Source organism: Hakea prostrata, chromosome 7 (genome assembly GCF_041222555.1).
Source record: "Hakea prostrata isolate BN-2017 chromosome 7, UWA_Hpros_2, whole genome shotgun sequence".
Classification (NCBI taxonomy): domain Eukaryota; kingdom Viridiplantae; phylum Streptophyta; class Magnoliopsida; order Proteales; family Proteaceae; genus Hakea; species Hakea prostrata.
The window spans coordinates 4,414,944-4,431,167 of record NC_142606.1 but is presented as its reverse complement, the minus strand read 5'-3'; the positions used below and the strand labels follow the sequence as shown (position 1 = coordinate 4,431,167).

Genomic DNA, 16,224 nt, shown 5'->3' with positions numbered 1-16,224 from the left:
AGTGTGAGGTTGGTCCTGAAAATCTCCGTGCCAAATAGGCGTGGTATGTAAATGCAAATTAAGATACCTGGTCGCTGCACTCTTTGAGTTGGGTTGCCGTGGTTCGTGGAGTGGAGATTCTCTCTACCCAACTTGCCCTTGCTCCCATCCCCCTACATTCACATAGGCTGCGTTTGTTTGCTGGAATAAAGGTGGGGTAGGAAAATTATTGAAAAAAATATAGATTTTTTACTTTTCCTTTAAATTCTAAAATGGTAAATTGTTTGGTTGCTTGGGTTGGGAAAGTGGGAGACAAGTTTGCTGATGTAGCAGCCCAACTTTTCGACCCCATGCCATTTTAAAACCCCACATATTGGTGGTACTTTTGTGGAAAAAGTTGGGAAAACTAAAAAGTAGAACCCACCCCTATCAATTTTTCACAAAATCATTTCCTTTCTTCTCCTTCACCCCACTACACATCGGACTCACATGTTTTTTTTTTTCACCCCACCTTTACAAACGAACACAGCCATGGAGTTTGACATGGGACTTGGCGAGGATCTCCGTTGTTGCTCACGGAACATGGGTAGCCCATGTGTCGCCCCTCTGAAGGGCCGGTAGATGGGCGAAGGACCTGCTCGGGTGAAAAGGATTTGGATTCGTTGATGCACCTAATGACCTAAGTGAGAAAATATTAATCTTTTTCGGTAAATAATGAGAAAATATTAATTGGGTTCTACGAGAACCGTACATTTGAAGTTCGACCATTATTCCCGCCATTACTAACTCCCGCCGCGGAGGCGAACCCTGAACGAAAGGTCACAGGCTTTTCAGCTCTCGAGGAATAGCCGAAATATCGAGATGGCTTGGCGTGAAGATTACGATGACATTCGCGTTCTCATTGCACCTGGTAACTTCTCAACCTTCTTCTTCTGCTTCAATCCATTTTTTAGGGTTCCATAAATTAGTCCATTTCACGATTCAGAACTTAAATTGTTTACCTTACTTGAAATTGCATCAGTGAGCCAAAAATAGTCTGTTTACGCGTTCGTTTGATATTCTGGTTATAGTGTCGAATGTGAAGTGGCTTTTGAGTAATACAAACACAAATGATTGCTACAAATGCGGCCCCCTTTTCTACTCCCAAACTCAGAATTAGTTTTCGAACCCGAACTTTTTCAACTCTGGTATTTTCTAAGTTGGGCAACAAATGGACAAGTCCTCTTTTGAATCGTGATTTTTTGCTTATTGACTTATCACTATTTCATGTCTTGCAGTTCCTCCTGAGACTACAACTGAAAATGGCAAAGGGCCTTTGTTGTCTCTTCGCCATCCAAAGTCAGGTAATCTGATAGTTTTGGCCAATTTCATGCATATATCTATGTTTCCTATATTTCCCTACTTCAGTTTTCAATTGAAACCTTAGAGCTAGGCTAGACTCAAATTTTGGCCCAAAATTTTCAACGTGGATTGGTTATGCATAATGATGAAGTTGCAATATCATAATTCTTTTTAATAACCAACTACTCAGCTTTGGTGAATTTAAGCCTCTTAAACCTCTTTATGTTTCTGTCAGTGTCCATGATTTATATCATCAATATGAGTTTACAACGGGCTTGCCTTGTGAGTTTAACTAGAAGCTAATGCCTGGTAGTCTCAGGGATGTGCAGTCTCAGATTTTACTTTTAATAATTTGCCAGGAAACCCCGCTTGTTATTTCTTCGTCAACAACTCCCTCCAAGAACTGCATTGGTTCAAGCAGTCCTATACCTCCTGGTTCCTTGGGGATTCTGTCTGTGAAGGTGATCAACAAACTCTCTCATTTATGATCAATTGAATGCATCATTTCCCCTGCTCTTTTACGATCTATTCTGGTGGCACCTAGCATGTATTCATATTGGAAAGTGAATGCAAATCCAACTAGTTAGTGTAAACATCCACTATCACATGCATATTGTTTATTGCCCAATGTCTTGCCAGTATCATTCTCAAATTGCTTCCATAATTTAGATTGCTACTTCTCTTCTGGAGAAAAATAATGCTTTGTAGATGTTACCTTTGATTTAAATTTCCTCTAAATGTTTGGAAAACTGTTATTTGGCAAGCCTGAGTTTTCTGCTGAGCTTGATATATTCAGAATATTATTTTGTGATTTTGCATATAATTAGTCTTTCATTGGATGTTTTCAAGTCTGAAAGTAAACTCATGTGCTTATTTTTAATAATTTTCCGCTGTTCCTTTTTATATGTTGCTATGACAGATGGCAGCCTGTTCAGTGCGACACCTCTTGATCCCGTTTTTATACTGTTGCCCATTTTTTACGATGCTCGAATGAAGGTATGCTTCTTTGAGGTGATTGATTTTGGATCACTCACAGTGAACAAATCTTGGGCTCCTATTTTGTTGCATTTCATCCCCTTTTCCAGGCCTCTGGTCTTTTTTCGGCCCCTGAACTCTGCAGTTGGTGTAATATCACTGGCTTGGTGTCATAACAACCCCCCCCCTCTAATTCCCTTTTCTACTTCAGCTATTGATATTATCATCTGTGAGAGAGATATATTTTCTGTTATTAAATTACTGACTTTATTCAAGGGTATTGGTTGAATGAATCTTTGAAATGCAGAAAGGTCATGACCAGGGGAAGTTCCGGCAGTTGGATGAAATAATGTTTGTTGACAACTATCCTGGATACCAACATTTATTATCCGTTGCAGAAGATTCCATGAAAGTAGTTTGTGAAATAAAAGGTGACCTGCTGCCTCAATATTTCAATAACACATATAGTAGAACTTGGATCTTTGGCCAAGGTTGTAAACAAGTGCAAAATCCATTAGATTGGGTTTCTTTTCTAGAGATTGATGGAATTGAACAGGGATCTGAAACTATGTCTTTTGGCCCCATGAATAGGCTGAAGTCTCATGTTGAAAAGTTCCTGCTCATGGACTAGTCCTATTTGTGGGTCTTTATTCTATTATATCAAATTGTGAAAAGTTCCATACCATTGCTTGGGATGGGATGACCACTGAAGCTTGCAGGTCACTGGCAACCTGGAAGCCACCACATAAATTAGGTTGCTACTTGCAACCCATATGCTGGAAAACCAGTTGGATATATGGTTCTTAGTGAAGAGAATGTGGTCTCATCTGTTTTGTGGCAAATTGGATTATGATGTTTCCAGTCCTAACTCACCTGGACTGGAATCAGGTTGGTGTGGCCAGCCCTCCACCTGAATACCTGGAAACAATGCCAAGTAGTTCAAGAGCTACAGTTGGTAGTATTATACAATAATTTTTGAGAGCTGTAAAAGAATCTATATATACTAGATAGATAGGATCATCTGTTTCAATGTACTTTCAGCCAAAGAGATATAGATGGGCCTCATCAAAGTTGGGGTTCTGTATTTGCACTGGATTTACATGCGCTTTTGTATCATGTAGAACTCTTCACTGCAGATCAGTCCTATGGCACCAAAGTGTGCACCATAGTTTGATATGCAGCAGGTGGAAAATTTTGGCTGAATGTCTAATATGCTATTAAGTGATGAATTAATTATGCATGAGAAGAAGTCACACTGGTTAACTGAGTAGAACTTTAACTTGTATTCTTTGAATTGCTTTTGCAGAAATTGGATCCTCCAAGTTCTATAGGCTTGATGACTCCAAGGTTTTATCTTGGTTGTGCTGTAAGGTATGGTTTGATATTCTCAGTTTACAAATTTGTACGAAATCTTGAGAGGTGTTATCTAAATAAAGGCTATCAAGCTAGCATGGTTAAATTCATTAGTCATTGAACCTTGTTAAACCTGGTCAAAACTGAAAGAGACCTTTGGTTTTGGAGAATATAGACCATAACTAAAATTTTAAAATCTTAAACATTGTAGCTTACAGGAGTAATAATACACATTAGGAGGTTCAACTTTGCTATAACCAGGCTTTATAAATGCAAAATAAAATGATGTGGATACCTAATCCCTCTGTTCTCCCCCCCCCCCCCCCCCCCCCCCAAAAAAAAAAAAAAAAAGGGGAAAAAAATGGGAGATCTAATGCTCAAGGCATTTCCTCCTCCTTTCTTCTTGATCAGCCAATCTTATGTTTGTATCTAAGCAAGGGAAGTCAAAATATTCGCTTGTGAAAAATCCCTTCCATGGTAAATGTTCAGTGGTTGTTTCTCATGTTCTTGTTTCTCCTGAATGTAGGTGCACCAGCTAAAAGCAATACTACCTACACTGGATAAACACTATGCTGTTCAGAATGAACAGGATACATGTATGTGTTTTATGATGCTGTATCCTTCTCTCATATTTAAAAAATGACTTGATCAGGCTGTCTAAAGCAATTGCATTAGACTTTCTGAAGAAGACTTTGATATGTTCTAGTCTAAGGAAAAGCTAAGAGATCCGTACTGACAGAACCATTAATCTCAGAAGCTTTTTAACCTAGGTGGTCAAGAATTAATATGGTGATTCACATGGAGCCGAAGAATGCATCCATGTATCTGTCTCATGCATTACTGGTTTGCCACTTAAAAAGTATATGGATGCACTTCTTATGCTCTTAAAATTCATTTATGTTTCCAATTCTGATTCCAACTTTTGGAACACTGTATACTGGTCAAATTTCTGCTCAAGCTTCTTTGCAAACTGCATCTGAACTTGTTATAGCTCCAAAGCTGAGTACTCATAAAATAAGGGGATGAAAATGTGGTGCTGAAGCTGAGTTTGCTTGCTAGGCTGTGATTCCTTTCCACTTGCACTGAAATTCTCTTTACTAAAACAAATTTCATCCCTCCCTGGTGCAGTAAAAGAAGCGGTCTCTTTGATAGGGGAGTATTTGAAGGATGAGCCTTGGTTGAAAGTCTTGTGTAGTAACCTAGGGTAAGACCTCCAACCTTTAGTCATCTTCTCAACGATATCAATTTTTTATTACATTGATTACATTGTTTTCCATTAGTTTCCAGATTACATTTTCTTGCAGTGGTGGCAACAGGCTGAATTGACTTGTTAAAAGCATGAAATGTTTTCTTTCTGGTTCTTACTTTGGAGCATCTGCAGGATAGATCTACAAGAGGCAATTAGAAAAGCAACAGCTTACGATGTCCTTCCCGCTGCTACAGAGAGTAGTAGCCCAGGGTCATCTCAAAACTTATCGGTATGTTCTTCCTTTCCATTACAGAAGAACACACTCCACATTTACTTCTTTCATTTTCTCTGTCTTGTGAACTATTTAAAGTTGATCAGGGTTTTTGTTGCATTAATGTGTTCATTTTAGTTCTTTTTTTGTGGATAAATTATTTTTAGAACTGACCTAACCTAGCCTGTATGTCAATTAGGTTTCTTTGGGTAGTTTACTTGGGGTAAATTCATGGGCTGTTATCGGGACTTTATCCTGTAGAAGCCAAAGTCTACCTTACTCTACTCGACATTTCCTTTTTTTTTTTTTCTGGTAAATATTCTACTTGACATTTCATCAATTTTATTTTAGGTAAAGAGTGGGAATGACAAGAAAACCTCAAGCAGTGGAAAACAAGCAAAGAAGATGAAAACAGAGACGGACTCACATAACATCAAAGATATGTTTCGCAGGGCTACAAGAAACAAGCGTTAAATTTTGTCAGCACAAGAGTTTAATGAAATTGCCAACATCAATGTTGGTACACAAGACCCTGAATCTTGGTTGCCTAACCCCATCAAGCATCCATAGCATTGAAAAGGGAAATTGAATCATTAGTTGCATGATTGTGATTTTTTCAGGGTGATACACTATGCTTGTGATAATTATCACATGAAACTTGCACCTGATGAACCAAACAAAGCTCTATTCTTACAATGAACAAGATAGTTTAATAGATTTACTTTTGTTTATGTCACTTGAATATCTCAGGTTTCTGATCAACGAAGCAGAGCCACGTATGCTGCCGGTCCATACTGATATGTTGATCTTGGAACACTGATGTCTGATGGTATGGGTTGGTTGCAGTCTCAAGTGTAATCTTGAAGAATGGACAACTGCCTGCCGACTCAACTACTACAACTTTAATTAAAAGTTGTGGTTGTTTACCCAAAAAAAAGAAAATAAAAAATTGTGGTTTATGCAACTGACAAGAAAACGAAATAGATCATTATCGAACAAACCATATGGTTCGCTATCAAGTATTGGTTTCTTACTTTCTATGCTGGCAAATGTAGTTGGTAAGAAATACAGTTAAGTGGCTAACTCAAAATTCAAAAGCCTCTTTTGTGACCGTTTTAATCTCACCTACTCGTGTTTGTCATCATTAGTTGACAGGAAATCACTACTTTAATTGTAAAGTCGAAATAGTTGGGTCGAGTTTCAGTGCGGCGCATTAACGGTCAAGATTTGAGGTTTCGATTCAAACCGTCGGCATCCAGTGAATGCGCAGCACTGAGGTTACACTAGAAATAGTTACATTTAAGCTTGCAAGTTGCAACACCCAATTCACAATTGAGTTGGGTAGTTTCCTTCCTTTTAACTTGTTCTCCCTTAGGAACTTGAAAGACTCTTTTAGTATCTAATCATCCTTAGTAAGAGTGGATTAGCGAGACTTAATCTTAAAATAGGGGATAAAAAGTTATAAAGCTTTTCTCAAGGAATCCTATGTAGTTTCTTGTATGCGTTTTCCAAGTTAGGTTGCACGTGGGGCTTCATAATTGATCCACTTCAGTTCTTTTGCATCTCATTATCACTTCTGAGTTGGCCAATAATGGATACATGGCTTGATGGTGCATACTCAATGATGGAAAATCTGAAGCAAAGGGCCTCGATTGATCCGGTTCCACTCAACCGATTAAGAAAACCTAAAAATAGATCGTATGTTACCTAATTTCGTTTTCTCTTGTACCCAAAAGAACCCATTTTTTACCATTTTGGATCGGATGTAATTGCAACACTTGAGAATGGGTCATGATCAGTTTACAAGTCTCAATCATCTCCCTATCAGGAAGAGGTATGTCCACCTCTAACGTTTCGTCCCTATAAAATAAAGATGGAGTTCACGTTTGACTATTAAATATGAATTAGAGAGATTGTATCATAGCAAATTTTATGTTAACCCCACCACTATTATGTAGTGAAAAAAGAAACGTCGCAGAAACTCTCCTGAGTCCCTAACCGGCGGGTTGATCCGCCGCACTCATGAGTTTAGGTCGAATACAAACCAACCCAATCACTATAAACGGCTGGTTTGAACAACCCATCGGTCTGAACCTCCATGCTAATTACGGTCGGACCGTAATTCTTCTTGATTGGCTTTATTTTCTATTGTTGCTATCAGGGGCTTTTAAGTAATTTCAGAAATAAATCCCTGCTCCGTGATATGGGGCGCACCGTAAGCCTGCGTTGATTAGCACATCTCTGTAACGGATAAATCCATTTTAAACTAATCATTTACAAGACGAAAGTGCCCCTTTTTTTTTTATTCTTTCGGAAGAATGTAATGCTAACTAAAGAGGGTTATTTTATTTCTAGGGGAAAGCCAAGTCGATAAGGGCTATTTTGGTAAATCAATGTCGTGGGGCCTTACCTTTTCTAATTTCTTTGTAGATGTCAAGTTGACTCGACGAGGTTACGGTTTAACTAATTTCATCCCCGTCAACTCCTTTCTAGTGACTGCCACCTGTCAGTTACTTTGTTTTTTTAACTATGATAGAGTACATATGCCCTAACAGCAATATCTATAGACTCTACCCAAAATCACACATTAGAATACTTGATAATCCACGTAAGACACCAGATGGTGAACAACAAATCAATCGACGACTCTTTTAAGTGACTTATCATATTACGCTAAAATGCACCGTAATCTATCAGTTCCATTTCAGAGATTCCGGAACGATGATATCGAGCCAGCGTCCATATCCATGGCTGTGGACCATTCATTCGAATTTAGAGTTTAAAATTCGTCACGGTGGGGATTCGGATAATGTTTCGCTTCTTTCCTTAGAAGGAATTTCTCAGTAAGTATTTAATGAATTATTATAGAATTTAATTACACTTAATATTCAAATCGGAAAGAATTAAGTGTAATTTATATAATTTTTGAATTATACGTGGTTAAGTCCTAATATCCTATAATCCCAGAAGAGAGGACAGCCATGTCATTTCCAGAATCTTGAGCTGTTTTTGTGCGTGAAGTGAGAGAAAACCCAGAATCAGAGCAAATGGGCCGTTCTGTATTTCACTATTTCTCTCCACTTCTACTCACAGAGCTACCACATCAAGAAAAAGCTTGTTAAAGTGATTCGCGGTCACAGAGAAGGCGTGAGATTGAGGCGGCGCAGGAAAAATCTCTGATTTACTGGTTTCGTGAGTAATCTCGCTTGTGTTCCTCATTTTGCAGTTTCAAAATCCTAGCATTCTGTGCTAGAGAAATAAAGAATGGAGAGAACTACTCCGGTGAGGAATCCTCACACATCTACAGCAGATCTGCTTACCTGGCCAGAGAATTCAGGTGATTCTGCAACTTCTGCTTCACGTTCTGTGGTCCGAGATCACCAGGTATGTGTTCAAGGAAAATTTTATATATTCTTTCCTTTCTGTCGTTTACCTGGTTTTCTAGTGACTCAGCTTCTTCTTTGTTCGGAGAATTTCAGCCGTCTGGCAGGATCAGTAAAGTGCTTTTCGGAGGACAGGTTACTGATGAGGAAGCCGAGAGCTTGAATAAAAGGTGAGATTTGTAACCGAGCCTTGAGTCTTGAGTGTGTCGATTGTTTTGTTTGTGTTATGATTCCTTCTGTTTCGGAAGTCCAGCGAGACTCGTATGGAGTTCTTGTTCTTGGATGTTCAGCTTTTTGCTGACATTGGTTACAGCTTTCGCGTTTACTGATTTCCAATTTTGAGATTTTTGGTTGCAATGGACTGCATGCGCTATTAGATCTGTTGACATTATGTCTTTGTATACTTGTTTTTGCTAGCACATCGATCTTGAAATAGTATCATGCATGGTTCTATACTTCTATTCTACCTCCACTCATCTCCTCCTGGATTTCAGATTTTCCTCCAGATCTCATAGGTATCTTTTAATTGAATTCTTAAAAAATTGTGTAATGAGTCTTTGCCCTATCAAGTTCCTTAGCTATGCTGGAGCCATGACTGTTCAGTCCCTATCTTGCTCTGAACATGTTCTTAGCTTTTCCATTGTTCCCTTGGAATGAATATTTTGCTATAAACGATAATTCTATACTAAATAAAATGGAAAGACTTTGTTCCATGTGTTGCAATACGGATGATTTTTACCGTTCCTGTATATTTCTATGGAAGCTTAAATTAGGAACATTAATAAAGGCTCCTGATTATGCCCCAAAAGATTATGTTACTTGTAGAAAATTTTGTTTGATTCAAACAAATCCTGTATGTCATTTTCTTTTTGGCTTGAATGTTGTGATTTTATTTTCCATAGACCAGGATTTGGTTAGGTCTGTCCTGATTCTCTTATTCATTCATTGTGCATTACTTTCTCCTGAATCTATATGTTTTTCCTTTTCCGCTGACTCCTGCTAATTTTAGTCTCCTCGACATCCAAGTGGCCTCATCTGTATTGAGAGTAATTAAAGTATTACTTCCATTGAATTTCCTTATAAAATTTTCTTTATGAGCTGAACTGTCTATTGTGCTAAATCTTGGATTTGATCATGAACTTCATATCTGTATCTGGATTGGAATAGAATGTTGGTATTGATACGTCTGAGAAGGTGGAGACAGAAAGTGTGCGTTCTTGATCTTTCTACATTATGAATTGTAGAACAGTTGGTCTGATTTATTAAAATATTTGACTTTCTTGCTTGCTGGAGTGCCGCACACTCTAATTCTAATTCCTTGGATGTGAATTGTTGTGAAGTAACATTATGATGAAATCTTCAGACACTGCAACTTTGTGCAATAAGTGGTATTTATACTCTCTGCTAACTAGTTAGCTGCATGTTATCCTTCCTTCGTTTTTCCTTTTGCTCATGGGTTCTGGGGCAAACTTGTTTCTATTTTGGTGACAAGCATTTTATATAATTTAAATATGTTGTTTGCTTATGGACAATCTATTAAGGGTTAGCTTTGGCATATTGACTTTTTTCATAATTACTTGCTACGGGATTCTAGGACCATAGATCATACGAAAGGACTTAAAAATAACTTCTTTGTTTTTAATTAAGTTTTCTTTAGTCGAGATACGCTCTGTACATGTTTATAGGGAGTACAATAATCAAAAAAAAATTCCTCTTTAAAATTTTGGGGGGGGGGGGGGGGGTGCCACTTGCTGGAACTGAGTATTTGTATCTCCCAGGAAACCATGCTCAGGACCTAAATGGAAGGAGATGACAGGTAGCGGTATCTTTGAGGCTGAAAGTGAAAACGGTGATGCAGATTCTGGCAGCACCAACGCTACCCCCAGTAACCGATCAGGGGTACAAATGTACCAGGTGCTTATTTATTCAACTCTAGTGGGTGAAGGCAGTCCTTCAGAATCCATTGTGACCATGCTGTTTTTAATTGCTCAAAGGATTCACTAATTCAAAATTTGTTTCACTGTCGCTCTTTCAGCAAACTGTTCGTGGTATCAGCCAGATATCATTTGGTCCAGAAGAGAGTGTGTCTCCTAAGAAGCCAATATCACTACCTGAGGTGGCAAAGCAGCGAGAGCTTAGTGGTACACTTGAAAACGAGTTGGACTCAAAACTGAGCAAACTGCATTCTGATGCTAAGTGCAAGGAGCTTAGTGGACATGATATATTTGGCCCTCCGCCCGAGATTACACCTCAACCTTTGGCTGCACGATCTGTGGATCTGAAAGGGAGCATTGACATGGGGGAGCCGGAACCACGAAGTGTACACACATCTGTCAAAGTGTCTAATGTGAGTAAGTTAATTGTGTGAGATAGTTATGGATCCTCAAATCCGGATCTGCCCATATCAGATGAAAATGCTCGTTTCTCCCCCCCCCCCAACCCTTCACTTTTCCAGAAACCATTTGACCCTTTGTCCATACCAATCCACTGATATTAGATCAACCTGGAAATTGGTATTGGTCTAGCTTAATCTAAATCTATGGGGAGGGCAGGAGATGGCCCACAAGGAAATCCTTGTAAGACAGTATATCAATGTTGCACATATTACCTGGTAGGAGAAAAAGAAGAGGGGGGGGGGGAAGGTGGGAGAGAATGTCATGATGGGTGAACAGGAATGATAGGTCGATTGTGTTCAGTTGGCTTTATACACCGCCAATGTTATATGGTATGGCAACAGGCCGATGGGAAGTTGGCCTTTGTTGGTTACTAATTCTCAGCAAGTATCCAATACTTCATTGGGTCCTTCCCTTATCACTGATTTTGTTTATTTGGTTGGTTTGTTTGTGTGAGCAATTTCTTGTTCATTGTTGCTTTTTCCCTTCAGATATCTAACTTGTTTTCAATTTTCAAGCCTGTGGGAGGTCAGAGTAATCTCATGTTTAGCGAGGAAGAAAACTTGACGAAGACGGCAAAGAAGATTCATAATCAGAAATTTCATGAGCTTAGTGGCAATGACATCTTCAAAGGGGATGCCCCTCCAGGGTCTGCTGAGAAGTCTCTTAGTGCAGCAAAAATGCGTGAGATGAGTGGCAGTGACATCTTTGCCGATGGGAAGGCACCCAACAGAGACTACTTAGGCGGAGTTCGCAAGCCTCCGGGTGGGGAGAGTAGCATTGCTCTTGTTTAACCCCCTTGTCTAACCATGTTATTTTACTCTTAATTATTATCTGTCCATGGTTTGGTTGTCTTGATCCAATTGGGAAAGATACTCTGCACGTTGACTGTTGATTGTTTTTCCGACGTGCCTGATGTGGTGAATTGAGATGGCAGTGTGGTTCTTTAATATATTTAGGTCTTTAACATCCAAACAAGAGCGTACTGTTCTCTAATTTGCGTTCCAATCACTTACTAATATTATGTTGGAGGCCTGGAGCTAGTTTCTAACTTTGTCTGTAGCTGGATATATTTTCTCACAGGTATGTTGAGTGAATGAATTGCAAGATTTTATGTTAGGAACTGGGAGGGCAGGAAACCAGAAGACTTGATATGCTTAAAACTATAAACTTGTGTATTGGATAAGCTACTTGTATATACACTTTTTCTTTTTCCTTTCTTTTTTCTGGGTAGGTTGATATGTTATATCTGCAGCCATACCTGGAGATGGATTTACAGGAAGTTGGGAGCCTGACCACGTAACCGTATCTTACCGGAAAATTTTTTAAAAAAATCTTTATATTAAGATAAAATAAAGTAAAGAAAAGAGAAACCACCTACCAGTTTGTGTGCACTTCACTTATGGTTGGTTGGATTTTTCAATTGGTTTTGCTAGATGCCATTCGTAAACGTAAATGGCAGTATACAGGCCATTTATGGAAATAAAAGAAGGTGTTTAATCACTTGTGAAGTGTACAAGGATGGTGGATGATCCACACTTCTCCAATTATGGAAGCGTAAACCGCATGTCATCTGTAAATTATGGGTAGGTGTATCTACTATCTACTGAAGTTATTTGTTATTGGTAAAATGATTATTTATTCAACCCTCAATAGTTAACACCATTTCATTTTGACCAAGTCACAGAGGAGGTTAGATTTTGGCTCCACTCTACTTTCATTTCTCTTATTTCAGCACCTTTGATCACCCACTACTTTAAGGAATCCGGATCTTCCCCATGGCTTCCTGACCACAAAAATCAGTGGGTCCCACTAGTGTTGAAAAAATTTTTATTTTTTATTTTTTTCCAAAAAGTGTTTTTCACCATGGGCCCCACTGATATATGTGGTCATGAAGCTTCGGGGAGCTCCCCGTCGGGGTCGGTGATCCGGACTCTACTTTAAGCCCCTTGTAACCAATGTTTTTGAAATAGACTATTCATTTTCTTGTAGATAGATGACATGTGTCACAACATCACATCAAATGGTTGAAATCCATTTATAAATCACATCTAAAAGTTGTGATTAAATTTTAAAAAAATTGGATAAAATACTATGCTAATATTATTTGATATTTACCTTTTTGTTTCATCATAATAATCCATTATATACTAGCTAATTTTGTTTTCCAGTCAAAGATGGGATTAAACAAAATAGAAGCGTTGATCATGCTCTTCATTGAATAATCTCATTCATGGATCATGCATGCATGCCCTTACTGCCAGTGAAAGGGCAAACTATTGAGCCTGTGAGTTTAAATTGTTGGCTACTTCAGATTCTGTAAGGGCACTAGCTTGTTTGAGTACATTTTCTCTCTGTCTTCTTGTAGGTGTGTTTCCTTTCATGATGTCTCTATAATATTGAACATTGAAACCCATGTATTATGCACATGATAAGGATAATTTTGCTCAGAAAGTTGAATTAATGGTGGTTTCTCTAGATATTTCGTCTCTCAAGTGTGAACTGAGAATCATTGAAGCAGAAATAGCTAAATCCACCTCAACTGGTACGCTTTTTGTTAGATACTTCTTCTGTGCAGGAAATAATAACGAAACCATTCGGATCAACAGTCGGGAGATCCCATCGACGAGTCGTCGTCCCTACTGGAACGAGTCCTTCTCGTTGGAGTGTTCTGCAACCAAAGACTGCATAGAAGAACTCAAAGAACAGAGTGTCGTGTTCGAGCTAAGGTGGAAAGACACAAAACCAATTCTTGGCAGATTTCGAAGTTCTAGGCTTTTGGGTGTGGCAGAGATACGATGGAAAGACGTGCTGGAATCATCTGGGTTGAGAATTGACACCTGGGTTAACATGGTTGCTACAGACAGTGATGTTCTTGAAGGCTTCAATCCACCTGCACTGCACGTAGAGATGAAGATTCGAGTCCCCGAAACGATGGAGCCGGTGAGAAAATCGCAGTGTGAGTGTGACGAATGCGGATGTGGAAGGGAAGGCTGCAAAGGAGAAGATACTTTCGCAATATTTGCGCCTGATTTATGATGTATTCACAAAATTGCTCTGAATTTTAATATCTCATAGGGCCAGATTCTTATTCATGGAAGAATTTAAGTAGTTCCTTGGTTTAAATTGATTCTTTCATGTGGCTCTCTGTCTCTCTCTTACATGTTTGATTGTAATGCTATGCAAATACGAAGCTTTCAATCTCAAGGTGCATGTACTTGAGAGGAATTTGTGGAGAAATTTTGTGAAATTTAGAAATGCATACATTACATTCAAGATCAGAGATTCAGAGGTAGATTAAGCCTTCAATCAGGATTGTTCATCTTTTCTAACTAAAATTATATAAATTATAAATTTGATCTGTAAAAGGTATTAGTCATTACCAACTAACTAAGCAACCTGTGATGGATTTCAATTCTCGGAGCTCTTATGCACATATAGCCTAGAGCTCTGTGACGCAACTGTCTTTTATATTTTTTTTAAATATCGTTTTCATTCCTTATAAGCTAACCTCTTTATCATTTTCAGAAGAAGAAGGATAAGCTTGAAAAAAAGGACGGAAATAAAATTAAATAAGATAAAAGTGATGATCGTGCTCTATTCCAAATAATCTCATGGATCATGCTTCATTGACCACAAAACTCTACTACCAGTCAAGAGACAAACTTTTGTCCGATTTTTTTTTTTTTTTCTTTCTTTCTGTGCAAGGAATAATAACGAAACCATTCGGGTCAACTGTCAGGAGATCCCATGGACAAGTCGTCCTTACCGGAACAAGTCCTTTTCGTTGGAGTGTTCTGCAACCAAAGACTGCATAGAGGAACACAAAAAACAGAGTCTCCTATTTAAGCTTAGTTGTGGGAGATTTCGAAGTCTAGGCTTTTGGGTGTTGCAGAGATACAATGGAAAGTTGTGCTGGAATCATCAGACTTGAAAATTGACATCTGGGTTAACATGGTTTGCACAAACACTGATGTTCTTGAAGGCTTAAACCCACCTGCACTGCAAGTAGAAATGAAGATCCAAGTCCCAGAAAAACGATGGAGCAGATGAAAGAGACGCAGTGTGAGCGTTTGATATGTGATAGACTAATTATTCACAAGATTGCTCAGATGTTTAATACCGTAGAATTTTTTTTCCATGTAAGAATTTCCTTGGGAGAAAAATTCTCTCTAATACTAACTCTTGAGTCTAGTGCAGTTTTGGAATGAAAATTCAACATGCTAGGAGATGGAATAATACTAAGCTCAAACAAAAAGGGAAAAATAATTGAGTCAAATTAACTAACTTCCATGGTTGAATGTCATGCTATGCACATATGGAGCTCTCAAATCTAAAGCTGCATATGACAATTAAGGAATCAGAGATTACTCAGAACTCAAAACTTTGTGTCTTGAGGTTGGGCAGTGTCTCACAAATTAAGCATAGTAATACCATCCATGTCTGAAATGATGTTAATTATCATGGTTTTTGTGATAATAATTTATCATATCTGGATGGAGAGAAATTTGAAGAAATGGGTGGAAAACTCCAGAAAATTTGTGAAAATTTAGAAATATTTGCATGCATTATTTTCAAGATGGGAGGTAGATTACTAGATTAGGTCTTCAATGAACATTAAAGTGATACAAACTCTAAAATTCGTTGGGGATTTTGATTCTCATGGGTAGAGTTTCCGTATTAGCACGCCTTTGATGCACTTGATTTATATTTTGTTTAATATAATTATCTATTCCTTCAAATAGAAGTTTTACAACCAACGGGGATTGGTCCAAGTGGTAAGCAGCTTGGTCCGCTTACGCAAGGTTTTGATATCAAAATCTTATGGATGAGAAAAATCCCTATTAGGAGACTCACCCACCACAGCCAGGTGTGCAACCCGAGTCGAACACCGGATTAGTCAGGGCAAAGCCTTGAAAACTGGGGTTGGCAACAAAATAAAAAAATAGAAGTTTTACATAGAAAATAAAGATGGATACCAAATATGAGTAAAGGAAAAAATAAGTTTATGTAACATAGCGAAAATCATTGCTTGGGGTTGCTTCAATTGGTGGAGAACTACTCTTCATATAGTATGAAGTCAAGAACTTGAATCTTTTCGAGACCAAAAAAATCTCTGTATATATAAAATATTTATCCTTTTATATAAAAAAATACTAGTTTTAAGGGAGGGGAATTCATTAATCATGTAGGATTATCAATCAAATGTGATAACCTAACCTAATAACAAACATTTATCATCTCAAAAGAGAAATTCCTCTTTAAGGAAAGGGGGAAAAGAAAATTCTTTTGTTACCTGCTCACCTTGTCTATCTCAAATGGGTTGATCAAAATACATAG

General features: G+C 38.2%; 3 protein-coding genes across 3 annotated transcripts; all 3 read left to right on the top strand.

Moving 5' to 3' along the window:
* Positions 1–750: 750 nt before the first annotated feature.
* LOC149009134 (ribonuclease H2 subunit B) lies at positions 751–5,836 on the top strand. The gene is made up of 10 exons (XM_089163099.1): positions 751–889; positions 1,257–1,322; positions 1,680–1,781; positions 2,240–2,316; positions 2,603–2,726; positions 3,602–3,666; positions 4,175–4,244; positions 4,777–4,852; positions 5,030–5,126; positions 5,460–5,836. Exons 1-10 carry the CDS (start codon positions 841–843, stop codon positions 5,580–5,582), a joined length of 849 nt encoding a protein of 282 aa, XP_089019225.1. The 5' UTR covers positions 751–840; the 3' UTR covers positions 5,583–5,836.
* A 2,277-nt stretch (positions 5,837–8,113) lies between these two features.
* LOC149009133 (uncharacterized) lies at positions 8,114–11,880 on the top strand. The gene is made up of 5 exons (XM_089163783.1): positions 8,114–8,492; positions 8,588–8,661; positions 10,270–10,405; positions 10,527–10,838; positions 11,403–11,880. Exons 1-5 carry the CDS (start codon positions 8,373–8,375, stop codon positions 11,676–11,678), a joined length of 918 nt encoding a protein of 305 aa, XP_089019909.1. The 5' UTR covers positions 8,114–8,372; the 3' UTR covers positions 11,679–11,880.
* A 1,202-nt stretch (positions 11,881–13,082) lies between these two features.
* On the top strand, positions 13,083–14,269 carry LOC149009132 (uncharacterized). The gene has a single exon (XM_089164196.1). The coding sequence runs from the start codon at positions 13,300–13,302 to the stop codon at positions 13,921–13,923; it is 624 nt and encodes a 207-aa protein (XP_089020322.1). The 5' UTR covers positions 13,083–13,299; the 3' UTR covers positions 13,924–14,269.
* The last annotated feature ends 1,955 nt before the right edge of the window (positions 14,270–16,224 follow it).